Source organism: Platalea leucorodia (genome assembly GCF_965183815.1).
Source record: "Platalea leucorodia genome assembly, chromosome: 6".
Taxonomy (NCBI): Eukaryota; Metazoa; Chordata; class Aves; order Pelecaniformes; family Threskiornithidae; genus Platalea; species Platalea leucorodia.
Window position 1 is genome coordinate 17184668 of NC_138828.1, and position 27470 is coordinate 17212137.

Below are 27470 nucleotides of genomic sequence, written 5' to 3' on the forward strand. Positions count from 1 at the left end.
ATGCAGCTGCCAGAACTATAAAAAGGCTGCACATTTCCAATGTTTTTGCCTAATCAAATTAAGAGACCAAACTATTAATATTCTGCTTACCTCCTAAATTCATTCCAGCTTGCAGACATTTCTGTAATCGACAGGCTGGGCAGTTCTTCCTCCGAATCTTATCAATTATGCAGTCATTCCTTCCCGCACACAGGTAATTGTGCTGTCCTGAATGAACCAAAACCAAAATGCATTATTAGAGGATGTACATAAGTAATTCCAATTTGTTCTCCTCTCTGGTTTTGCAGTCATTTTGAGCTTCTTATTAATGCAGACATTCCCAATCCCATTCTTTAGCCTTCCCGATAATCTTGGTGACTTGTCATGGGCCTTCCTATGAGCATCTCTGTTTAATTTAGGAGAGAGTTTTGGTGTGTCACTCACAAGAGAGATCTCACTACTTTTTTCTAAGCAGGACTGGAATTTTTCTTTTTGTGAAAAACAAATCATTGGTTTGAGATTTTTCAAATCTTCTTACACGTTCCATATCACAGAACAGCCTGATAACTCTTAGTTTTGGTACAAAACCGGGGGCTATTCTCATGCTAAAGAAGTTCACAATCTAAAGCAGAAATGCAAACTAGAGGTTAACTTTCCCAATATACTCCCCTCTCTTCAACCAGTTCACTGAGTGCTTGATTTCTCTTTTAATTAGTTACTTTGTACACAGCAGAAGGTTTGTGAAGGATTTACCAGAACAGGCTTAAATCACAACCATGTTATTTCAGTTCTGTAAAGCCCCACAGAAGCACTCCTGAGGAGACAGCAGGTATTTAATACACAACATTTAGCAGAAGGGAAATACATGGCAACCAGGGAAATAGGCTGGCATTTAACAACTTGGAGACTCAAAAGACGTTTTGCTTCGTGGGAGGAACATAGGTAGAGCAAACGGATGCAGTGTATCAGACGAGGGCACGACCACGTGGACTTTTCAAAGCAAGGTACTTGAATTTGATGTGGAAGAATAAAGGAAGCCACGAGGGGTTGGTGCAGTGTGACAGGAGAAGCGAGAGAAGATTATTTTAGTTGCCTCGATCCAGAGGTGGCACACGGGGATCCGGGGCGGCCAGATCAAACGGTTTGCAGCAGATGAGACAAAAAGCAATGCAAAGGGTTTCCAGAGGAAGGATGAAAGGAGAGGACGCAGCACACAGAAGTATAACAGACTGTAAGGCAAGCTGCAGGATTTGCCAGCATGTGAAGTTCAAGAAAACAGTCCTGTGTAAAATATGACAGTGTGTTGCAGGCTTACATAGCAGGCACAGTAAGAGCTACCCGAGTCTCAGGGACAGGCATTTTAGACATAAGGTAAGAAACTCATTACTCTCTAAACTAAACACAAGTTCATAGCAAAGATATCTGAAATGCAAGGTAGAGGGAAAAAAATTCAGATTGCAAATGCAATAGCATCAACCAGCAACTAAGCAGAGAGACTCCTAAGCAGGTCATGAATGAAGCAGGCGAGATGCGCAGAAACCCAAGGGTTGTACAAATAACGTTAAAGCTGACGCCAGGGACCGAAGCGAGCACCAGCCATGGGCGGGGAGGGGAAGCCCGGGCAGGGCTCAGAAGCAGAGCTGCACTGAAACGTATGGGAGGCCGATGCATGCAGGGAGAGGAGCAAAGATGCAGGCTTGATAAGGGGACAGAGCTGCTGTAGGACAAGAGGTATAAAATATGTTTGCCGAGATATTTTCCGCAATACACACGTTCTTCCTCAGGGAAAGACAAAGAGAATATTCATGGGAGACAGCAGACCTGGCTTCTGTTTTGGGCTCTTTCAGGAATTTGCCTTAAAACTTCAGATAAGTCGTCTTCTATCTCTGCATCTGACTTCCCTTCACCCTTGCCCAACGTTATCTATTCAGACAGTGAACTGAGGTTTGGGCTGCTTCTTGCATCTGTTCACTGAGTATCTCCCACACAGAGAACCAATCTTATTTGGGTAAGCAAAGTGTTACTGCAATGTCACAAACGTATCATCATTTAGATAATGATTTAGATGTTTAAACAAAAAGCAGATGAGAAAATAAGGGTTTTTATTAAGGGACCTTACCGAGCACTGCGACAGATGAAAAACAATAAAACTTTGGCAAAATAATTCATGAATATGAAGTTACGTCAGACATAAAATCAAGTTCTATAATATAGTGATGGCACCGCTATCTATCAGCTGGTCTTTAAGTAGGCCTGCTAAACAATAAAAAGATAAAATTCTCAGCTAATTACAAAATAAACTTGCTTATCACACAATGTTTATTTTATGATGTGATCTATACAAAAACCAAATACACAAGAGAAATGTCAACTTAATCCCTATTTACATTTTTGCTCTGTACTGACTCGAGCACATCTCCTAAGAAATATCATGCAGACAGCACAAAAGTAAAATTAAAGGGGAAAACAAAAGTGTTTAAAATAATGACATACAGTATAAAGACGGTTTATATGCCCTTACAAATACTGGCATAGTATCTTTTTGGAAAAATGGTTATTTTCTGCTAGGAATGCAAGTGCGATTGCTCAGTGCTCGTACAATGTCCTTTGTACATCACAGAGTACTGCAATACCATTTTTAGGCTTCCACAGGCGGGTGCAGGCTATTAATATGACAAGTCAGCTCTAATGCTGCAAAATGAACCCCATTGCAGAATTACCCTGAAGGCAGTTTGCTCTACGAAATTGTACACCTGTTAAGTCAACATTTTTCACTACTGCTTTCAAAAGCTAATAGGTTTAATAAAATGAGGTTAACATTTATGTAGTCCAGGATAATTACTTGGGTCACATTCTTAAATATCGTGGAAATGTTTATTTGATTCAATCACTGTCACACTGTGATTTCATAAGAAATATTCCTACAATAGCAGAATACTTCCATAAGTCACTCTTCAAATGGTTTAGGTAGCCTGCAATTATTACTTTCTGGCCTATCTACTCTAGACCAAATAAATGCAGAAAACATAACTACTAAAGGTTCATCAATTTTTGAATCATGCATCTCTGAATATTAATGTATGATACAAAATCCGTAAGTAGTTTTTCTAATAAGCAAGGCAAAAGTCTTTCCAAATAGCAAATATCTTCTTGTCAGTTTTTTAATTTCTAAAAAAAAAAATTAAATAATCACAGTCATCTTAAAACTTGCATTAATGCAAGTAAATTGAAAACCCTTAAAATCAGAATGGATCAGCATTCAGGCAAACCCTCTATGTAGAGTACAGCTATGAAATAATAATGAACAGTATTTCAGTTAAAAAGTTTATCATCTATGATGAAAAAAATGGCTTCAGATTTCCATGCAAATACGATATGTTTCAAATAAAACCAATTTTGTAAAATAAGTTAGTAAAGCAAAGACACTCATAACCAATCAGTATCTTCCATTTGTGCAGCATGAGCCTCACTAATGCCCCTCAACTTCAGAATCAAAACAAAACCCTACACATCTGAAATTGATGCAGCTTTCTCAAGACCTCCAGGGCTCTTCAGGATCTCAATGAGGTGATGGAGACTGTCCTGCAAAGAGGCTGATGTTTCTGTGCTGCTAGATCTCCAACTCTTTCAAGACACATATTGATCTGCTTGTGTAGTTTGTGTTTAGCTTAATCCAGTTGTTCTTTTTATTCAGTTTAATGACCCACAAGTGGGCTGGAAAGTGACAGAGTAGATATCGAATTCTCATCTCCCATGTGCTAAATGCATTAAGACGAAAGTAATTTTTACATATACCACTATTAAGTGCACTAATACGAGCTAATTCCTGCTCCATCTAAAATACAGAGTTACAAAAGATGCCAGGAAAATTTCCTGTTCAAAATAATAGGTCCTACACAGTGACACACTACAAAGAAATAGAGATCTGCCCTCTTCACAGTAGAGCTAGAGGAATATTTGAGTTTGCACTTTCCAGGTTATTGTGTCACTACATACCACAGAATGACACATCCAAATGTACGCAACAAAAATACTTGAATGTTTCCAACTCTCACACCTGTGAAGACTCCTTAATTCCCTGCTTTTATAGGCTTACAAACAAAAACAAAAAAGGAAGCATTCATGAAATTCAGTCTTCCCTCTTACTATATTTTTTTGAGCAAGCAAAATTCAGCAGTAAAGGAGGGGAGAAAAAAGCTGTTCTTATTTGGCTTGTGAATTACTGCCAAAATGAGGCTGCAGCAAAAGTTGTGCCTTTCCCCATTTTAAAACTCCAGCACAATGATTAAGCCACTGGTCCCAAAACCTGTCTTGCTAAGATGAGCTCACGTACGTGTGCAGAGCACTGCTGCACTCTTCAAGGGGCTGTGATACTTCCAGACATGTAAGGCTGCAATAGGAACGGGGTATAGATATTTCTTGTCAGTAATATTTCTGTTACTGTCTAAGGCAAAATTAGAAAATTACAGAAATTTCTGAAATATTCCACGTTTTATCTTCCTCCTAAAAATTATTTTTTTCCCCAGTTTTTTGAAGTCTAAGTCAGGAACTGCAAATCATTAATGAGTCTTCTACATTTCTGCTTTGTTGTTAAAATAGCAACTACTATGATCAAATGTTAAATTTTGTACCGGGGGGAAAAAAAAGCGTAGTGCTGGAAGAGGATCCAAAGACTGTTTAATTCAAGCCCACTCATGGAAGCATGATAAGACTAGCTTAACAGTTCAGGAAGGTTTTTTTTTTTCCTTTCTCTAAATTTGTCTTAAAACCCTCTGAGGAAAGGTATTCTGCAACTTTCCTACAAGCCATGTGATTAGGCTAGTGATTAGCTAGCCTTGAAGCTGTGTTTTTTCCCTTTGCATTTAACCCAAACAGGAATATTTTGCAACTGAAAGAGATGTTAGCACTCCCCCTAAGACATACAGCGTAATAGATCGCCACCTTCTTGCAACAATCTCATGCCTATCGAAAGATTTATGTTCCCTGTCTCTTTGCTAGACTAAACAAATCCAGTTCTCTCAATATTTCCTCACAGGTCATGTTTCCTAAATCTGTCGTCATTCCTCTTCTTTTCCTCCAGCTTCTTTCATAAAATGGAGTGCCCAAAAACGGGTGCATTTTTCTTGCTGAGTTTCACCACCCCTAAGCCCAATAAAGCGGTTCCTTCCTGCATCTGGCACACAGCGGCCCTGCTAATGCGATCCTGGACCAGAGCTGGCTTTTGGCAATGGCATTAGGTGGTTGACTCACGCTCGCCTGTGTGCCACTAACGCCCAGCTCCTCTCCTGCCACGCCGCTGCCTTCCACGCATTCTTTCCCTCTTTTACCTGGGCAGCCAACTCACTTTTTTCCTCTGCTAGAGCTACATGCCCACTGCAACATCCCCTGGGAGAGGTAAGGGAAAAGTCCAAAAGCCACTCCGGGTACGACGGCTGAAACGCGAGTATGCTTTGGGTCCCAAGACAAAGACGTGATTGAGGAAGCCTCGCAAAAGGACGGAAAAGTGAGAAAACAGGAGTGGCAGCTAAGGACCAAACAAAGCAGAAGTTTGAAAAAATCTCAACTTTTAAAACAGTGTCTCAGTGAAGCACATCAAAATGCATGCAAAATGCCCAAACTTTCCTTCTTCCTCCACAATAAGAATTAATACTTTGACTCATAAAATTGCAGGCAAAGTTGTCTTCTCCCTGCAGGCTGCCAGAACAGCCAAGCCTTCTTCCAGGGTTTGAGGAGAGAGGAGCTGGAAGCCACCTCCAGCCCTGCCTTGCAGATCTGCACATCTGAGCTAGCATCCCTTTTGCAGCTTCTGGGATGGAATAAGGGCTTAGATTTCTCCATATTTCCCAAGTGGGAAGATTATCTCCGTGATAATAATGATACGTGTAAAAGCCTTAGGGCTTGGAGTACCTATCGGCACCTTCTTGAGCAGGCATATATAGGTGTTAAATCAGGCATCCTTAGTGCAGGGAACTGCTCTAAAGATCCTCCTGCTGCACCGATCAGTATTTACCAGCATAACTACCCACTTCACTGAAGTTACTCCTGATAACGCTAGTGAACGAGGGGGAGAAAAAAATCTGGGTTGAATAGCTGTAATTCTACACTAAGTTTCCCACAATTCCATAAATGTTATTTACTGCTCAACTGTGTCCCTTCCCTTTACCCACCAGCCCATCAGATTGCACGAGCCCAGCCCCTGCAACCCTTTTGACCTGGGCTGCTGAAGGAAAGACAAAGAAAACATGCTGCAGAAAATCATCAGGATTTTCTAAGGGAGGCCTCTCACCTCAAGAATATCTGGTCAGCAAACAGAACTTAACACCGGGGTTTCCTGCTTTCTGGTATAGCCCTAATGAAGGGCTTTGCCTCCTGCAGCAAGAAATCACATAATGTGCACATCCTAACCTCTCGTTTGTGCTCACTGAGCTATGTGATGTGTTCCTTTCATCCAGCTCTGAAGCCTTCACAGATTTTGTGAAACGGATGTTATCTCTGTAATCCATATAAGCTCTTTTAATTAATAAACTATTTCTACCTTTTAATGGCCAGTATTATAAATAAAATTATGGCTATGACTTGTCACAATGATTTTCCACATAGAGAAAAGGATTTTCTGTTTGACAGTTGTTGTATCACACTATCGAGAAACAAACTGCATATACCTGAGGTTTTTATTTCACCAGCTGCAGTAGGTAGGTACTCTCAATTAAATCAGCATGGTAAGTACGATAATGAATCTCTTTCCAAATTTCAGTTTTCACAGAGCCTCTATTTCTTGCAATTAAAAAAAAAAAAGGAAAATGCCTGCTATTCAATGGAAATCAGAACTGCATTTTCATTTAAAAGGTCCATTTGTTACACAGTTGAGGGCTTTTTTTTTTTTTTTTGTTAGCAGTTGACAACTGCCCAGCAACAGCAGCCTATGTTTGCAGTCACTATTTTAGGCTACATCACATGTCAATTACATAACCTTGTTTTACTGCTCTTGAACTGGTTCGAACAACCTGGGAAACAGATTAGGGCAGTCCCTCCCAGCCGGCCATCCGCATGCGACAGCAGGACCCGTCCCCCCGCTGCAGCTCCAAAGGCTGCAGCCACGGCCAGTCCCTCGCTCCATAACTAGTTACTTATTGCTAGACCCACCTGAGACCTTTGATAATTAACTTCCTCAGCTCTGCTTAAACCAGTCCAATCTGACCACAGTAAACTAATAAACTTGATCCCTCACGCTGCCATTTATGTGTAATGCAGAATAAGCTTATAAATGCCACAGACAAGGTACAAAACTTAGATAGGAATAATGCTCTTTCATTTTATATAGTGAACGCTTGGGGTTTGTATTTTAGATATCGAATCTCATGGTTTCCCAAAATTCAGTCTGACTTCAGGGTCGGTCTCCCTTATTACTCCACAGCTTTCCTCATCTGACCGTACCATTCCCAGACAATACGCTTTTCGGCTGCATCTGCCAATCGCTCAAGACGACAATATCGATCTATTATTAACATTATTACAGACTGTGCTTATAGCATAGGTATAGTCTAAATCCTTCCCTGAAGCAAGAACTTAGAGCTTTCCCTCCTTTATGATAGAGACTTAATTAAAATTTGTTTTGATTTTGGCAAAATATTCACTGCATCTGGGATATTTCCTGCTTGCTTCTCATTCTCAATTACCTTCTGCTACTTCTAGATCCCAAGGCATCTTTCAGTTTCTTTACCCTTTTATATCACTGGAATAATTCATCTATCATTTTGATGATATTTTTAAGTCTCCTTACTTTCTACTCTATTTTCTAACCTTCTCCTTTACCTACTTTCATCTTCAGTCTTTTACTCCTCTCCCGTTCCACAACTCTTTCCTCAGCCTTCTCATTTACCTTCTAAATATATTATTTCCTCCATTCAGTCGGTAACTGGTGATTTCATAGGGCACACCTACACTGCAGTCAAAGGTATGGCTACAGCTCAGTTCTACCTGAGCAAAGTATATTAAAACTACCCGGGACATGGATAAAAACATAGTCTCAACAGCGTCATTTTCTGCAGGGTCTACAAAACCCAGCTAGGCCCCTTTAAAAGCACAGGCACATCAGTTGGTGCTCAAATAGTGAGGATGGTCTACGAACTTCTGCAACACAGTATTTTTCTAAATTTTCTATGTGCTTTAAACCTTGTGTTTAACTGCTATTTAATTATAATATAATATAATTAAACAGTGTTGACAAAAACATTCTCAAATCCAGCGTGTTGGCCTGTGATCACCTGACCTTCTTTCTCTGCCTAATCTGAAATATGCTGCTGAGTCGTAATCAGTATCCCGGAGAAAGAGCTGCAGGTTGTCCTTAGGCGGTGATTACAACATGAGCAACGACTTAATGCTCTGCGCGTTAACTACCACACTTGTTTCCTCCAGAAAGCCGAAGTTTGAAAGCACGGGTGAACTACCAGCGTTTCCTCCAATGGTGAGTACAGATAAAAGGATGGTTCCCCTTCTTTTCAGAAGTGGAGCAGGGAGGGCTGTGTCCCCTCATGCTTTACATGTGAAAGTTTTCAAATTGCCGTACTGTTATGCACGCCCTACGCACACCTAAGAGCACAGACTCCAATGCTCTGCCAGTTTCGACATGGAGACCGTCTCCTGCCCCTTTACCTTCCCAGGAAACTTGCTTTCACACTGGGCTGCGACCAGGCTAACAAAAGCAATTGGTATGGTCTGGTGATCCTGGCAAAGGAGACGAGAAGTTATAAAAGTGGTTCTCGCTCACTATTTTAAGCAGACTGAAAGGGCACCGACGAGAGGGATCAAGGAGAGAGAGGAAATTTGGCAACGGAGCACGGGATGTAGCCCAAAAGAGGCTACTATTTTTTGCAGGAGAAACCATCCAGCAGGGATGAAACCTGTTAACAACAGTGAGACAACTGAGCAAGAAAATATACATAAATATGTCATATTTGAGGTACACGTGCACATTTTCTTCTGCCATGCTTAAAACACGCTGCAGAATTTCGAAAGCCCCTACAAGCCTGTGCCTGGTGCTCCAGCTGTCCCGTTATCCAGAGGGACTAAGCCACCAAGACAAGATATGCCCCGAACTGGTCCTGAAACCATCTCCGGGGCTCCCACTGTCATCTCCACAACAGAGGCAGTGTTCCTCCCAACAGCCACATCAACAGTCGGTCACGGAGGACAGCTGGGGCCTCCTGAAAACCAGGGGTGCTAAGAAAGCTTTCAGTGCAGCATGTTGGAAGTCTAAACATGGCCACATGACTGACTATGCGGTAATTCCCTTTTCATGTCGTCAAAGAAATGCCGAATGACGCTAGATAGCACAGAAAGGGACTAGAAGTATCTGATCTTTGCAAAGCTTTCCAATTCAGTGAAATCACACAGCACTGGAAATCTGTTTAGGAGGAAAACCAAAGAGAAATATCTACAAACACCAAAAATAATGCTGTTATCGAGCTAAATAATTTTATTTCTGTTTTGAAATTAGTTTTCAGTTCAGTTGCTTTTGATTCTAGATTATAATGGATACAGTAATACAAAGAGTGAGAATTAGAGCTTCAGAGGATGCTGTTTTGACAAAATCACACATCTAATATTTTACAGCATTTTCTTTCACAGCAAGTTTCCAAATTTTCATTTTGGTTTAAATTTTAACTGAAGACTAATTTTGAAGTCTCTAGATGCTGTTATCTGCAGAGTAGTACAAATAATAGATTTATAAGAGATCATGTTGCATGAATGATGCCTACTTCTGCTTTCCCATGCTAAAAATCTGATAAGGCATTCTTGACATACTACAAATTTCAATGCACTTCAGTGGAAAATTTCAGTGTACAAGAAATGGTCTAGAAGGACTGGAAAGTCTTTTTAAATAAGCATCATGCAAAAATCTTAAACTGCAACTGAAATGCCCTTCCATTTTTGCTGATAGAAGTGGTCAACTGCTCTGCTACATTTACATACATGATGTAGTATCCTGCTCTACAATTAGCTCACTGTTACAACTGGATTTCAGGAAGTACACAGTGTAAAGTAAGAGTTGTGTGAAATATCAAGTTCATTTAAGGGAACGCTTGAGAGGGTGTGGGGGGGTGCATTCTGGAAGATGGAGCACTAATTGGTAATGCAAGGATTTCTAGCTGACTGTATGGCTCCCTAAGCCATGCTCCTTCAGTGAATACTCTACTGAAAATATTCCCCTTCACAAAAATATTCATATTTGTAAGCGTATATGGGGCTGAAGCCTGTTACACTCTATTCACTATTTCAAACTGCTTAGTCTGCCCCAGTATCCTACTGATACACTCAGGCGTGTATCAAACTGTCTTTGTAGTAATCATGTGGAACAGGCAAACTAAGAGAGATCTTCTGTTCTCATAGGACAGACAGAAAAATCAAGGTACACAGCATTAATTCTGTGTTTTGCAACTCCATTTTATAATTTGCAATTCCGGGCCGAGTCCTTCCATGAGATGCATGCTATTTATATAAGATATTACTAGAAAAATAGGCAGTTTGGTTCACAAAGTAAAACTTTTCCCAACTCTTGATCTCAGTGAAAATGTTCCGTTAACTTTTTTCTTTTAAAAGTAGCTACCCTTTGGTTTTTGCAAACATTTTGAAGTTCAAGTCTGCTATGTTCTTGCATTTAGCATGCTCAGCAGATCATAAATTTTATTCTGTGTGAATGACACGTTATCTTCAAAGCATATTTTTCTCTTGCATTTTTCATATACAGTTTACTACAGCTCAGACTGGAAATATGCCAAATTCATAATAATGAATATTATTATGAATAATAGCGACAACTTAAAATATTGTCAGCACATACGTTGACAAATCTTTTCCTCTGGAACCCTGGTCAGTAGTAATTTTCTTTTAAAGGCTGCAAGAAACACCATGACAACTGAGCATTTTAGCAGAATCTCTTGAGATCCCAAACACAAAAACGTTGACAAAAGTAATATTAGACACTCACCAAAGTGAGCTTAAAAGTTTTCTGCATTTGTTTGCTGGCTTTTTAAAAAGGAGTCTGTTTTGCCCTTTGAAATATGTACATGTCTGCCTATTTATTTCCTTCGTTTTTCTCTCCATTTGTTTATTTTTATCAGGAACCTCAGCGCTCTGTTATTCCAGGTAAATCTGAAGAAACAGTCAGAAGAAAAAGGAAGAGGGGATAGCAGAAGATCTGACGATCATAATGAAATTTCACAGTTTGTTTACCGTTAAAATACTGTAACAACCTAAAACAAAAAGTGTAAATTAAGTAGCAGAAAGGGTATTACACCAATTGCGATCGCTATTTTCATCTTTAAAGGGATGAGCGGGTCTTTCCAAGCACCCCCCAAAGCGGGTGCAGAATTTCCAGGCTGCAGAGCCACGGGTCCCAGCCCTCTCCACCCCCCGAAGGCAGGTCAGGCTTGCCAGGTAGCTCTGTCCACAGTCCTTGCTCACAAACCCCTGAACGGGACAGGGCAACCCTCCCGCACCCCTGGAAACAGCTGCTTCACCCTTTGGCTTACTCATCTAGCCTCAAGAGGCTGAGCAAAGTATCACATAGCAGCAAAACCACTGGTGAATGGAAGCTTCGTCTAATTATCCCAAATTTTATCGGAGATCATCTCGCAAGTGACACCCCCGTGGCCCCCTTCAGCCAAGCGTGCTGGATCCGATGCCTCCAGCCGCGGCACCAGCACCAGGATGACCTCTAAGCGAAAGCAAAGCTTGCCTTTCAGTGACAGCCGTTGCACTGGCTGCTGGCCCCACGCCTTCATTACTGCACTTTTTCACTAGGAATTGCAATTTGCTTTGCCACAGAAGTAAATCAAGTGATGATCCTTCACACTGGAATCATCCTAGGTCTTGAACAACTAAAGCCACGGATGACTTGGATCTGCATCCAGCATTCTCAACACCTATAAAGTTACCACGGGGAGTTTAAAAAAAAAAAAAAAAAATCATAGAATCGTTAAGGTTGGAAAGGATCTCTGAGATCATCTTTTAAAGCATACCAATTTTTTCAGAGACATATTTCATATGCCAGAGTGAGATCTTGAAGGTATCAGGCTTTCCCTTCATTATAAGGGAATGGATATTTAGGTAAAAACAAATATGTCAAATTTCAGCCCGAACGATGGTGGCCACTGAAAATAAAACCGAAGAGAGACACAGGACAACAGAAAAAAGTAATCTCAGGGTGTAAATACAACATCACCAAAGCATAAATCGAATTATTCCATTCTACTTTCAAACATCATTCTGCCTAATTGATGTAATTGCTGTTTCAAAATTTGTTTTGCTCAGTGAAAACTAAAGACCAATTACTATATGATTTATATCCAGAATTCACCCCTGGATTAGAGTAGCTGCTCCTTCATGGTATGTATCCTCACCCCTCAATACATTTAAGAAAAACAAAATAAAAAACCTCCTCAGTCTATTCACATTTAACTTCACAAGGGGCATGTTTGCACACAGATTTTTTACAGTTCTAATTCAATTTTCATAATTAAAATTCCAGTAGTACTAAACAGATTGAATTAATTTTAGTTTCCTGCAAGTAGCTATTTAATATAAACTCACGTGAACTGAAATGTCATTGCTTACAAGAAGTGTATGAATGGCACAAAAATCCTTTGTGTTAACCTTCATAAAATACAACAATTTTCTCGTTCAAGTGACAGAAGTTAGCCATTGGCTAAGCCCAATCTCTTCAGCAACAGCTATCAGATCTAAAGCTTGCAAGAGAGGTCAGTGAAGCAAATGGATGACTGAGGGTGGTGGTCATTTAGCGTAAAGCCATTGTACGAGCGTAACCTCAGTTGCACGTGGCTGACAATGTATTTTTATATTCCATAAATGGTGGGTTTCACTGCTGGCATCAAAAGCAATTGTTTTATCTGTGAAAAGTGATAGCGAGTAAAGGCAAAATTCCACCTCTCTGAAACATGTTTTGTAAATAAAAGCGATAAAATTTGAATTAAGAAAATGGAAATTTTAAAAAGGTCACTAGCATCAAAAACCTGATATGCCTTCTATTTATGCCAGATTTCAGTGTGATGTAGTGCATCCCAATTTATAATTATGAGAGGATAATCCAGTCCCATGCTTTTCCTAATACATCCCAAATTTCCTAGCTCTGTTTTGCCATCTTCAGAAGTAACACTGAAACTACCAGGCACCAGCATTAAAAGCCTCCCTGAAAAGGTACCCTCGTGTCTGAAAACACACAAAGAAAAGATCAAAATGAAAATTAAAAGCAGATGCACTTTATGTACTAAAAGGTTTTTCCGCTTTAATAAGTGGATTATAATGAAGTGCGGCACCATGTTTCATACAATTTATTAATCCAGTCCCACTTATTTACACTCTGAAGCAGCATAATGATTTCAAAGTTGGAGCACAGCCAAAACTCACATGCAGAAATAATTAAGAAGTTATGTGGGAAGATCGGTCGTTGTTGGGTTTTGGGGGTTTTCCAGAGAGCCAGACTGACTTTTAGTTAACCAGAAGACCAAAGTTAAAGTAGTTGTAACACAAGATGAAGCGCAGAAGTGAACTAATATTTGAAAGGGAATAGATGCTACGAAAAGACAACTGGAGCCTGACTTGCCCTGCCATTACAGCCCCTCTAAGCCTGGAGAAGCTGGTACAGAAGACCTCTCTACGCTAGTGCTGATGCAACCGGAGAAACTCATTTTTTTCCAGATGGCGCTTATGCCCTGGTCTTGAGTTTACCCATCAGCTCCGTAACTTGGCAAAAAACGGTAAGAGACTAACACTCAAAATATTGCAGAAGCACGGAAGGCATGAGTTTCAGGAGGACAAAGAAAAGCTGGAAAGCGGAGCACATTGGTCGTGGTGGGGAGAGCGTATGACCAGATGACGCCTCTGCAAAGCTTCTCCAGCCTCTGAAAGAGGCATGCCATCATCTCCCTGAGTTTTCTTGGACTGCTTGAAGGTCCACACTTTCTCCTGCAGTAGAGTTTTTGGCAAGGCAAAGCTGAAACTAGTCCAAGAGTACAAAGCCATTTATACCTGTACAAAGCAAGCAGAAGACTCTGCAGAACCGAATGGCAGTGCTTTACCTCTATTTTACCCAAGTTTAGATGTCTACACAAAGTAAAAGGGGAAATCAACCCGTAAGTGTAAAAAATCCACTATTTCTTTGCAGAAAAAAAAATAGTGCTGGTCAGCTGTTCCCTCCTGGGCACAGCATACTCCTTCTGCCTCTAGGAGCATCCTTACCCATCGTGTTTCCAAGGTAATGTTCCCTGAAGATGTTGAGCCATCCAGCAGATCAGGAATACTTACTTTAAAGAGTGAAGTACATAGATATGGAAATACTGTTGGAGATGCACTCATGCAGGGAATGTATTTTATTTATTCACTGATGCACAATGCCCAGTTCATTTTATCCACTACATTTCTCATCCACTAACCTCTCTGTCCTTCTGTTCCTCACCTGAAAAAACTGCTTGTACAGTAAGCAAGAAATCCAGAATCCAGTTCATTGTTATTATTTGGCAAGGTTTACTTGATGACAAGACCCCATCCCAATTCTGCCATTAAGAATTTCTACAGCAAATTCCTACTGAGGATAAGCCACCGCCAAATACAGGCAGTTTATCACACTGGGAAGATATCATGTGGAGTATCAGAGGGACTCCCGCTTATTGTGATCTTTTCATTGGAAGCAGGAAGAAAGGAGAAGGAGTAGTCAGCATAAGTGTGGACAGAAAAATAATACAAAAGGGTGTAGAGAAATTAGAAGCAAAGACAGGAAACAAGCAATAAAATTGCAGTTGGAAAAATGCTACTGCATGTACCAAGGGAGTAATCTAAAATAAAGAGTTAACAACAAAGCAAAATAACGAAGTGAAATTTGGAAAGCATCAACATTGAAAGACACCTAGGAATAAGAGGATAATCTGGGTGTAAGAAGCAATGCGGCAGAGGAGAACTAAGCACCAATTACACCTCTGGCTCTTTCTGTAGGAGCATTACACAGTGGAGCAGGTTGGCATGGCAGTGTTCTCTTTATGCATTTCTTTTGCAGCCACACCTGAAATATTGCATGCAGTTCAGGCACTTCATTACTGGAAGATATAAACAAACTGGAGAAAGTCCAGAGAAGTGGAACGGAAATGATTAGAAGCCGGAGGGAGTGCTTTACCGAGAAAATTTAAAGTAGCCCTTTACCCGCCTGTAACTTCTCTGATAATTAGAGACGGGAAATGATAACAGCCTAGTTCAAGTCTCCAGTCACGTGCCTTAAGCCCTTTCGCCTTGGGCACTTAAGCATGTGCCTGGTTTTAAGAATAAAGAGTACACCAAGCTTTTGACCTGATGAAGAGAATAAGATTAAGCAAGGAAAAAAAATTTAGGCTACATACCAGTGAAATCCTCCCAGGAATGAATTACGACTAACTAAGCTACCATAAAAGATGGGAGATTGAAATTTCACATTTTATTGCTGATAATGGAAAGAGTTATTCACATCTAAAGTTTATTTTCCATGAGACAACAGGACTATTCAAAATAAACAGTGTTACCCATGTACACAAGTCTTCGCAGTCTTTGCCACAAACATACAGCACCAAGTTATCCTGCCCAGGTAAAGAGACCTGACTAAGCAAACATCTTTATCCCAGATTGTGTAAGCCAGGTGGAACAGTTCTGAAAAATGACAAATTATATCCCAGCAGGAAAGTAACTGCATTCTCCTAGCTCCTCACGCACCGACATTGCTGGGAAGCGATTTTTAGGAAGGCAGCATTTTATATAATTGTCGAACTATCAGCAGGGCTCTACTGAAAGACACTTTAAAAGTCATGTAGACACTGCCAGAGTCTGATCACCATTCACACAGGTTTTGCACGCAATCTGGGGGGGGGGGGGGGGAGGAAACACCACCAAAAAAAAAAAAAACCCCAACCAAAAAAAAAAGCAAAAGCCTAGCTGCAGGCAGCTGGCAAAAAAGTCTGCTGGGATGCAGCTTGCTATATAATCCCCAAACAACATTCCAGGCCAATAGCCATGTTTGGGCACGTAGGATTCCCGAGCCCCTCTACCGATAGGCGAGGCCTCCCAGAAATGTTATCTTAAAGGTAACCATGTGCCCTCACTCCCCACCTCCTTCACCTAGCTTGTGCTTAAAATCACTTCTTGATGCTCCAAATAAGCAAAGTTCATAGTTCCACTCTGGAGAAATACCCTGGACAGATTTTTATATCACAAATGGGGGGGGGGGGGGGGAACTAACTACAGGAGGGGTAGACCTGGAACAAGACAGAAGTCTGCAGTGTTTACTGGAAAGTCAGCATTTATTACTAAAATTGTCTTGGGTATACACATCTGAATAGCATGCTAGCCTAGGCTTTTATTTATGCAAGTAATGCAAGCTTTATGTTACAATTTCTGCAGTATTTTTAGAATTCAACATTTACCTGCAACCTACATTTAGATTTATGAGAATGAGATAAAAACTGGCACAAAGTCAACAGGTCTCAGCTTCAGTGCATCAGTGCCTTGATTTTATATTATGATTTCTTTATGGACTTTCTGCACTACAGTTTTAAAGGTTTGGCAGAAAGTAAAATGACTGCATGGTTGATCATTGCTTTCACTACTTATAAGGTGGTATCTATAAGCCTGAGAGTCCTACTCCAGGGACTTTTTTTCCCTTTCTTTGCATAGTGTATGTCAAACTGAATCTGCAAATTGGATGAAATCTGTCAAAAGCCAGATTATCATCAGTTGATCTTGTAGGACTACATATAGTTAAGGTTGCCTGACACTTCTCATTTTAAGATCTCATTTTCTATTGCTTATAACTTTACCACACATTAGCAGTTAGGGCTGAAATTTTCCATGCTGGATGTCTGCCTCAGGCTGAATTTTATTTTGCGAGTGTATCAGCTAGAAGTACTAAGCTTAGTGCAAAAGTAAGTTTGTGAATAAGGGTACAGAGAAACATGTTGGTTTTTCCCCGTGTTACATTTTTCGCAGACATATTTGAGAAGCTCAAGAGCCTTCACACTTTGAGACAGACCCTTTGAAGCATCACTGCTCTGATACCACAGATGTGCCTTTTGCCATCTCATACATTATCACTTAAAATTATAACGGATCACAGTATAAAACACTGAAAAGTTGCAGTTTGTACGTGATATGATTTGCAAAGGTTTTGGTGGAGGTTGGCTGCCAACCTCCAAAGTTTCCTTCTGCAAAGAGCATGGACCAGGGCAGAGGGTCTCAGCTGAGCTTGTGCTCCAGCCATCTCTTCCACATGTCAGGCAATGCTTTGGCATGGGGACTCCACGCAGAAAATCCCCATCATGCTCTCAGGACACAGCAAGGGAAGAGCTTGTAGGGAAGGGGAACAAGGCACAGGTTGCAAGAGCAAAGGGAACCGTCAGGAGCTTAATGAGGAGAGAAGACAGGAGTCTGGGGAGGTAGTAGACATGAAAGGCAAAAGGCCCCCAAAAAAGCAAAGCTAGTGGTGGGAAGAAGGAGATGTAGGCAGTGGGATATTGGAGAAGCTGGGGAAGAGGGGAAATGGTCAGGACAGTCTGAGAGTGTGGAAGCTGATGACTAAAGGAGAAAAGAAAATGTCCAGAGGTGAGTGCTGGCCAGAAGCAGAAAGGGCAGGGGATGCAGATGGGTGGTAACTGGATGAACAGAAGCAGCTGAGAAGAAAATTACTTGGGGGCAGAAAGTCAAGAGAATACCTATCTATCTCTACACTGTTAGGGCTGAATGCAGGAAACCTAAGACTCAATTCTTCTAGAAGATGGCACAACCATCTCTACAGATTGGAAACTGAAGCCAAAAGAGAGTAAGGCCAACAATATTAAAAGTGTCTACTAATGCGTTGAGCCTGACCTGTCACTCCCACAACTTGATTTTTCAGAGCGTTTGGCATTTTTGAGAGACTGCTTCCCAGGTAGGCTGACAACCCTCTGGTTGGGGTACTGGTCGCCATGCGAGGCAGCGGCTGCCAGTAAGGCAGCTGGAGCCGGGTGCCACTGCTCCCAGGCCTGCTGCGTGCAACTCCACCTCTGCCCGCAAGCTTTCATGGCCCCTGGGACCTCCTTTGCCAAGCTTATCTCAGGGGGTGAGCTCAAAGCAGGCCTGGTGCCGCCTCTGCTGCTCTCTACAGGCATGGGGAAAACAGCTTGGTGGCAGCCACAGAGACTTATGGAAGCAAGAAAGACCCCAATAAACACTGTTTGGCCTGCAGGTTACTTTTACCAGACAGCTACACAGCCTGACAGCGGTCTGTCAGGTGCTGCTGGAGCAGATGAGTGCTGCATCAACGGATGGATGTCCCACACGCATCCCATTTCACCTCTCGCCCTTTGGCCCACATGCTCCTGAGAAGAGGAGCAGAAGACATTACAGCAGCTCCACAGCACTTGATAGGTGGTGCTGGTACAGGAGGCTGCAAAATCTCCCTCATAACCTGGAGTTCAGCTTCAGGAGTTCAAATAAGTATTTACCTTAGAAAATGTTGACAATGTTGGCTTTTAATTTATGTTCTTTGCCTTCGTAAAACTTTGTAGGAAAAAGAAATGGAGCTTTCGGGTCCTAACCACTGAGCAGAGCAGCTCTGGAGGAGCAGGCTCTGTGCTCCCACAGTGCAGCCCGGCCACCCCCACACCTCTGGCTGGCGGGCAGAGACAAGCACAGCCCAGAGGTGACAGGAGGCAGGCGAACGCTGGTTGTCCCCGCCTCAGTGCCCACTGCCTGCCCAGCCCGTTCAGCTAGGGGGTAACTTCTGCTCACCTCGGCATGGGTGCCCGCTGGCCAGCAAGGCCACCCACCACGGCAGCTAGCATGATGTCCCATGTACATGAAGCTTGCAGAAACCAAAAACAGTAGTAAAACTACAAAATCGAGGCAAAAAAATTTGAAAGCATCCTTCAACAAGAATTTGTGAACTAGTATCATCAAAACCCACGACCAAGGTGAACTATGGCAGTTCCTGTATCTGCAGGCAGAAATTAAACTGCAACACTTGGAAGCGACATGGATTACTTAACCATCATAAAAATGTTTGGGCTGGGGAGCTCCAGTGCCGCATCCACATATCCCATTATGGCTGTAACTACACACTCTTAGAACAGACTTTGCTAAATCGAACAATGTTTTCCCACACATACGATTGCATCGACTTTAATTAGGTAACTGGCTCAGTGGTTTTGATTGTTTCGATTGGGTAAACACGTGACATGGATTGATCTATAATTAAGATGAACTTTAAAGATAAGCGTTCATGTTTAAGTGGTGGAGTGGACACATTTGTCTCTGCCTGAGGACGAAGGAGTAGAAGTACAAGTCAGAAGAGATCCTCTCTTTGCTCAGTCAGTGATTGCTGACCTCTGTTTTTCATTATTACTAGGAAGTGGTCAGTTAACCCTCATCATTAAGCAATAAAGCGTGACAGAGAGTGCTGATTAATGCGCTGCTCACAAATACGGTCAGGCACGAGGAGAAACCCACTGCAGGCTTCTGGCAGTTTTAAATGACCATTAGTTACAGTTGCGCAAAATGAAATTAACCCAGCTAATCAAGCACTGAGAAGCCATGGTTCTGCTGAGGGTCAAGGGTTCCCAGGAAACAAAAGGTACAGTATGCCTACATACCACACCCCACCCCACCCCGCAAAACCCGAAAAAACCCTGACAGGCAGATTAATGAAAGTGAATACATACGATAAATTTGACTAAATGGTGAATAAACGTCATATCTGCACTGTACATATTAACCGAGAAAAAGTCCACATCTTAAAGAAAGGGAAGCAATAGATTGACTTCAGCCATCACCAAGTTCATGAGCAGTCTACTAGAACACGCCACAGAATAGCTGTTGCACTGCTGCAGATGACCCTGTTTAGACCCCTGTCCCCAAAATCCTTTTTGACTGCTCTCCTCTGCAGACAGGTTTGCTATTTTCCCCCTTTACAGACTCAGCCACATGGCCCCCTGTGTCCCTTAGGCTGAATTTTGGCAGTGCCTGGATTATCACACATATTCCTCATGTTCTCAAATGGTTTTGCTGTTTGTAAACCCTTCTCCTAACACACCCAGAGAGCTGAGGAAGCACGCAGAGAAAATGGTAAAAGCACAGGAGAAATACAAGAACTAAACATGCACATGAGGACGTGCCAGCTCATTCTGTGACAAAGACAGGACAGGCCTGAGCACCAGGAGTTTTTTCTGAACAAGTATCCTTCTCTCACTTTACATTTAATCTTCCTTTATTAGTCTTGGCAAGTCCTACTTTAAGATGTTACCACCACGTCTGGAATGGGAGAAATGTTTTTACCGTGGCCTGCTCTGTGCATCTTTCTGGATGCCAGGGGCCCTTCTCCCCTCTCTTTCTAAACCTTTGTTTCCGATTTCAGCTGAAATCTTAATTTGTCCCACATCTGGATGGAAATAGTTTAATTCTAATGATTTCCCTCACTTCTTCAGTTGTCAATCTTCATGTTAAGTGAAGCCTCCAAGAAATCCACATGCATACTGATTTTGGATTATGGATTGCATAATCCACATATTGCACATGCATATGGATTTTGGATTACCCCCACCTGCATTATATGGCAATAGTTTAGATCTGTCTTTGCCTGCTGAAACTAAGGGGGCACCTCTGCTTGTAGAAGCACACATAGCAATTCCCACTTTTTTTTTCTTGGTGGTTTACTGTTCTTGCACCGTGAGCTTGTTATTGAAGGCTTCAAGGACAGAAAGAATGGTGACAGGAACAAGGACTTTCTCCGATTCTTAGTGGAACAGTAATAGAAAACATGGTAAGTGTGAGAATGGCAACAGGAAGGGCTGAAATGAAAGTCAGAAAGATGATACCGTCCTTCAGTTCTCTATTTCTGGAACATTTTCTAACTCTATGGAAAAAGGGATGCTCAAGTAAGCAGGCTTACCCAAATACTGTTCAAAAAACCCTCTGCTGTTCAACCCTGTTCTGTCTTATCACAGAACTCTTTGAGCATGTACTAATACATATGTTTTGCTTGTGCTTTTATGTTCTTCACTTTTTCATAAGCTTTCCACAAATGATCTTTCATTATTAAACAGTCAGTGAAAGATCTCATCCTTGCCATATTTCCTCTTCCTACTTTTAAATGAATAATTAACATGGAATAATTGGTAGGTATTCTTTCTAAACGTCTTACATGGAAGTGGATTCCTTCACAAAACAGAAGTGAAACAAGATAAGATGCATCTCAGTGTGACCACTGTATTCAAGTGCTTGCACTATTCTCCAACACCCTGCTTTATTTTATAAAGCTGTATGCAATGCTGCTGTATTAAAATACACATATCTACTGTACTTGACAGACTGCCTGCTGCCCTACATTCAGCACAGAGTACCTGCATGATGACACTGCAGAAGTATGAGAATATGAAATATCACTTGTAGTTCTCAGGGCTCTATAAAACACTCGAATATCTAGAATTCAACTGCTTGGCACTGTGCACTTTGCATATGAAGTCATTAACAACCGCCCTCCCCTCAAACAAATGAATGTAGAACCTGATAGATAGTTTCATTCACGAATATAGTGCTATCACTATAGGAATACTGTCTTCCTGTTATTACTAAAAAGACTGCAAGTAAAAGACATAATTTTTAAATAGGTTAGTGTCTTTTCATTCCCTTTTTTTTAATTTTTATGAATAGTTTAGTATGCCAGTGCACACAACCTAAGTAGTACGTATTATTATTTTTTCCCAATAGTCCATCATTATCATTCTGTTGTATCAGAGAAAATTAGCACCTATCACTTACATAATTTCAAGCAGTATTGTTAAGAGTGGAATCTGCATGCATGATATGGTGTATAGGCTAACACAAGTCCATTTGCTAAGTCCACGTGGTAAAATGGATGAATAAATACTTGAATGCTTAGCTCCAAATATATAATTATTCTTAGAAAAAAAAATTAGAGCACAAGTTTGTGAAAATACATATAATAATACTCATCTACAGCTAAATACCCTAGACAAAAAATGCCCTTTCAGAAATGGAATAATATAGTTAGATTCCTAAAATGTTTATAGAAAACTTGCATAAATGCCCAAGTTTTGAAAGTATGGGACTATTGCACTTCTTCCCCACAGGCATTAGCTTTACATTAAAAATGTTGTTGGAGCGTAATGAAGAAAAGGCTTAGCAGAGTACTTGTGCAGAGCATGCAAAAGGTTTGTAAACCCTCAAACTGCAGTTTAAATCGTTCCTGCTAGAAAAAGTTACAGCTCGGTTGTTCTGATCTGTTCCCACACACAGCATAATACAGTCTCTCCCTCAGAAAGTAACATTACCTTTTTTAATATCATCCATCACCCTGCTCTGTAATAAGTATCGCTGTTCTGACGTTGCAAGAACTGTTTGCCATATGTCTACTTCCAATACACGAGTCGCATTAGTTATTTGCTACATGTAAAGAAATGAAGGAGTGGGCTTTGCAACAGTAAGTACAAAACATCAAGTCCAGTCCTTTTCCGTATTAGAGTGCAACATGAACCAACTTCGAGATGAAGTAAATAAATAGGCGGGTACAAATGACAAAACTATGGTCTAGTTCTTACGCTTGGTAGTAGCCCGAATGAATGCAAATATGCCACAAAGAGGAAATGAGTGGAGAAAATTCCACTGTTCTGGATACCCTTTTTCAGCAAGAATCAAGAAGAATTAAAGGCAAATGAAACAAGACGTCAAAATCTCATACAACTGCATTAATGCTGATAGTAATGACACCTTTTCTAGAAAAGCTGTAAAACATTAAATTACAAGAATTCAAAATATTCTGTTTATCCGAATGGTCAGTAACACACAAATGGCAATGCCTTTTGTTGGCATCTTACAAGAACAGTACCAAAAGTTTCAAAGAAACCCAATTTTCTTCTACACCAATGTTATACTATTTTTCTGTTTTATGGACGTCACATCATGTTTTAAAATAATGCATCTGTCTTCCTATTGCAGAGGCTATTTCCATTTTGGTATTTTTCTCACCCTGTGACTTGAAAGTCAGCCTACGTTCTAAATCTCTAGAATAAATTTCTAAAATATAACCTTTCCATATTTATTTTCTGAGGCATTTATTTAGTCTTTTTGAATTTCTTCAGATATTCTTTTCCAGGCGAAAGTCATTGAGTAGTTTCAATAAACATAAAAACCTACTGTCTAAAACAGCAATTCCATTACAGCTTTTTGTTCTTATTACTGGTCATCTGGTGTACCACTGAAGAAAACCTGTAGATGGACCTTTTTTTGAATTATTATTTAATAGATCAGAAAAAAATAATCTGTTAGGAAGCATGGGAGTCAGTCTTGAGAGGTGGAATATCATTCAGACTTGACCGAGCTTTTAAGTCTGTCTTTCCCATTTGCAACCACGTATTAACTAGCAGCATGCATCAGCAGGAGATCTTCATTAGGTCCAGGCAGAAGCCTGAGTTCCTCTAGCAGTTAACCAGGCTCTGAGAGGGTAACTCTTGGCTGTTTTTCTCCTGCACTCACTTCCTTTAGTCTGAGCTATTTACTTTTCAACTAACAGATTGCAAAGCTCATCAATGTAGAAGCAAAGCAATTTGATAGAGTAAAAAATATCAGGGACATTTTCTAGATAACAATCAACTAAATCCAAAGCAGGTTCTTTTGCTTTGAAACACAACAGTGAAGGGAAAGTCTGGAGCAAGGAAGACTTACCCTGGGATGAGGAGGATCAGCCTAGGGAGCATATAACAAATGGGACATCATGGGCTGCACCCACGAGCGCTGAGGGAGCTGACTCATGTCACCCAAAGACCACCCTCGATTATCTTTGAAAGGTCACGGCAATTGAGTGGGGCTCCCAAGGACTAAAAGTATGCAGGTGTCACTTTTGTCTTCAAGAAGAGCAAGAATACTTTTTTTTTTTTTTTTTTTTTTATGGTGAGGATGGTCAAACAGGTTGCCCTGGGGAGCCATGGAGTCTCTGCCCTCTGAGATACTCAAAACCCACCTGGACACAATGCTGAGCAACCTGCTCTGAGCAGGAGGGTTGGACTAGATAATCTCCAGAAGTCTCTTCTAACCTCAGAAATTCTACGATTATATGATAATGCTCTCTCATCCGGACAAAGTTAATCCACACAAAATGGTGCTCTTTTCATAAACATATGCACATTAGCGCAGCCTTCGATAGTCCTAAAGGCACAAAGTGATTAAGGCATATCTTCCATATCAAAGAAATGCTCTACCCAGTATTAGTTGAAGTTTTACACAGGAAGACAGGAAGAAAGTATAGCTTCTAAAAAGAAAAGTTATACTGCAAAACATCTGCAGCATATTCAGAAAAGACTGCTAACTAACCACATCATAATAATGTGTTTTGGTAACCTGTGCAGAAAACTTACACAGTGTAAAGGTTCAAATTGAAGTATTAAACATGTTGGGATGTACTGTGTGAACAAAGGTAAAAAAGGATGAATTTGGGGAACCATAACATAAACTCCCTTTAATACAAGTATTGTATGTACTAGAGAAGCTGGATTACAGTCTTCCCAAATTCACTTCAGTCAAATGGTTAGGCATGGCTCCTAAGACCTTGAGGCACCTTGTCGCTATTTAGCTACAAGTAGCTCTCCTAGGAAGCACCACCACCATCAATGTTCCCTGCATACAACCACCACCTAGGAACCTTGCTCTGGTTGCTGTCGCTGAACAGGTAAGAAGTCTCGGACTTCCCAACACCTCAAAACCTGAATTCTGATCCTCAAATCAGATTGACAGAAGTCTAACTACATTATGTCTTACTTCTACGCTCTCGATTCTTTTGCCAGACCTCTAGCTTATCCTGGGGACAATGTGGATGGTGATTTAGAATGAATCAGGACCACAAAGTCAAAAGGACTCTTGTCCTTGGAGTCCACAATACCCGCACGCTACCGAAAACAAAGTATATAAAGGATTATAGAGATTTAAAGAAAAAAGAGCATGAGAGAGCACGAGAGGAGAGAGAAAGTCAATGCCTGGAGAACTGGACTACATCTCCTTTGCTGTGGACTTACTTTATAATAATAAGCAAGAGAAATCAGTAATTATACTCCTCGTTTCCTGAATACCCAACATGAGATCCAGAGTCTGATTTGCAGTGGTTTAAGTGATCATAGCTGCAAGTAAAATCAATGGGAATTGCACTTTGGACATATTAAGTGCTATATAATGCCATCTACTTCTGCGCCGAGGTCCTAAATATCATAAATTGTGAACCCCAAATCAGTGGGTATGTCTGAGCTTAATCTGTGTCTTAAACTCCTCGACTGTGAAACAGGGGTAATAACCACTCATCTTATCTTGCATTGCAAGGATAAATTAAACAATGTTTGTGAAGCACTTACATATCATAGTGATGAGCACCACAAAAAAGCTCTGTGAGAAATGAGTAATTATGTTTTCTGAGCATGGGATGAATAGTAATCAGCAGCGAAGGCAAAGGACCATACATTGAGCAATGAGAAGAATACAAGATATTGAATAGCTGCTCATTAATTGAACGTTATCCAATCTGTTCAATGAACAAGGCAGAGGTCTAATGGAAAAAGTTTTATGTGATTGTGTAATTAAGGCTGAATTAGAAATCATTACATGCAATGCAGATGAACAAAGACCATGCAGGCCACTAGCATTCATTATTCTCATATTTCGTTGCGATTTTGCAAACCTGATTTTTTTTCTCCCCGACGTATTTTTAAAATAGCAAACTGAAAAAACCCCAAGCAGCTCAAAACCCCTGAAACCCACCACTGCACCTAATATAAGAACCCACACAGAAAGGGATTGTAGAGGACAACCACCTCAGACAACCCTGCCGCTCCAAACTCAAACGGGAGAAGAAAGGGTCTGCCACGCTGCCTGTGAACAGGAGCAGGACATCAGCAAGTTTTGCTGTGCAGGAACCACAGCACGCACGAATCCCAAGCACATGCTCTCACCTGCTGCGTGCAGAGCCTAAACGTGGACTTCAGGCTTCAGCTACGCCTACGTCACGCAACCGCAGGTGATGTACACGCTACAGAGAAAGCTCATATACTGGCCACTCCAACACCTGCCCAAGCCGCTGCATCAGTTCTGCAGCAAGCACAGAGCTCCCCGTTACAGTGTCAGCAGCTCCTGGCAGCCCTTCACCTGACACCTGAGGAGACCGAACAGAAGCCTGTTTCTTTCTGCTTGCTCTTAGTGTGGACAAGGTGTGTACAAAAGCCCCACATTATCATCATCACTCTTGAAACAGGTGGGAATGGACTGACTGACCCACATTCCCTTTCTTAGGCCCCTGGATTTGGCAACTCAGCCATAAGAGATGGCACCAAACAAGTTTATAGGTTAAAACCAGGTAATAATTCTGTCTTGCAGAGTTTCCTCTCCTTAAACAATAAAGAGCTGTGGGCTTCAAAGTTGACCACAGGCCATTATTGTTTCTAAAAAACCTGACAAAGCTGCCTCAGTCTAAGTCTAGACTTCAAACCTAACAGAGGCACTCCCAACCTTCAACAACCTAAAACTGTACTGCAAAAAAAGGCTGAAATCCTGGCTTCTTTTAAGGCGATGGGAGATTTGCCATTACCTTTTCCCACTCTATTTATATCCGAGATGCTAGCAGATGTCTTGTTCCCTCTGTCTATAACAGACAGATCTGTATGTACATTTTATCTCTTTTTTTTTCTTTTCTTTTTTTTTTTTTTTTTGTCTGGAGACTGTTTTCCCACCCTCTTATTTAAAATGGGATTAGGAGGTACAAAAAGTTGTTTTGTTTCTGGCTTTATGTATTTATATATTTATTTTGAGATTTTATCTGTTTAGAATTTCTTTCAGCCGCAACACTGCAACATTCCTTATCTCTAACATTTTTTCGCTGAAGGCACCTTACAGGATTATCCCCTTTTGGCTCTTAACTACTTAACCTGAGACTGGGAAGTGCCTTTTCAGGCTCTAAAAATTTTCTGAACCTTGAGGGTTGTAGAAGAGAAGTGCTATTTGCTAATAAAAGTGAAAATTATAACATTCCTTCAATAGGCTGCCAAGGCAGGTAGATAACAGCATTTTATAAAGTGGTATCTCTTAAGAAGCAGTACCAGAGCCATAAGGAGCTAAAGCATTTGATTAATGATGTTTTATGATATGATATGCTTTATGCTGTTTGATATAGAAGATCTTGTACGTGTATTTATGTCCAATTGCAAACTCCAATCTGAATGTTCGTTCATGCTTTAGTTATCCATTTACAGTTGTATTGTACTAGGCATTACAAAAAAACCCCAGCAGCACAGTGTCCAAGAAGCCAAACCAATTATACTTCAATGACGGAGGAGTTCTCAGTAGCCAGGCTCTCACTTGAGGGGATTACCAGCAAACGTAACCAAGCATGAGGTCACCTGATGGGGTCTGGGGGTATCTGCAGAGGCTTAGCCGGA

The 27470-nt window shown here is 41.0% G+C and overlaps 1 protein-coding gene across 1 annotated transcript in view; it reads right to left on the reverse strand.

The window, feature by feature from the left end:
- The window catches only part of NR3C2 (nuclear receptor subfamily 3 group C member 2), a gene marked incomplete at its 5' end in the record, with an annotated part of 210062 nt that overhangs the window by 59362 nt on the left and 123230 nt on the right, over positions 1-27470 (reverse strand). Inside the window, one exon of the mRNA XM_082314777.1 lies at positions 91-207. Within this exon, the coding sequence (XP_082170903.1) occupies positions 91-207 (117 nt within the window). The remainder of the gene's footprint in view (positions 1-90; positions 208-27470) is intronic.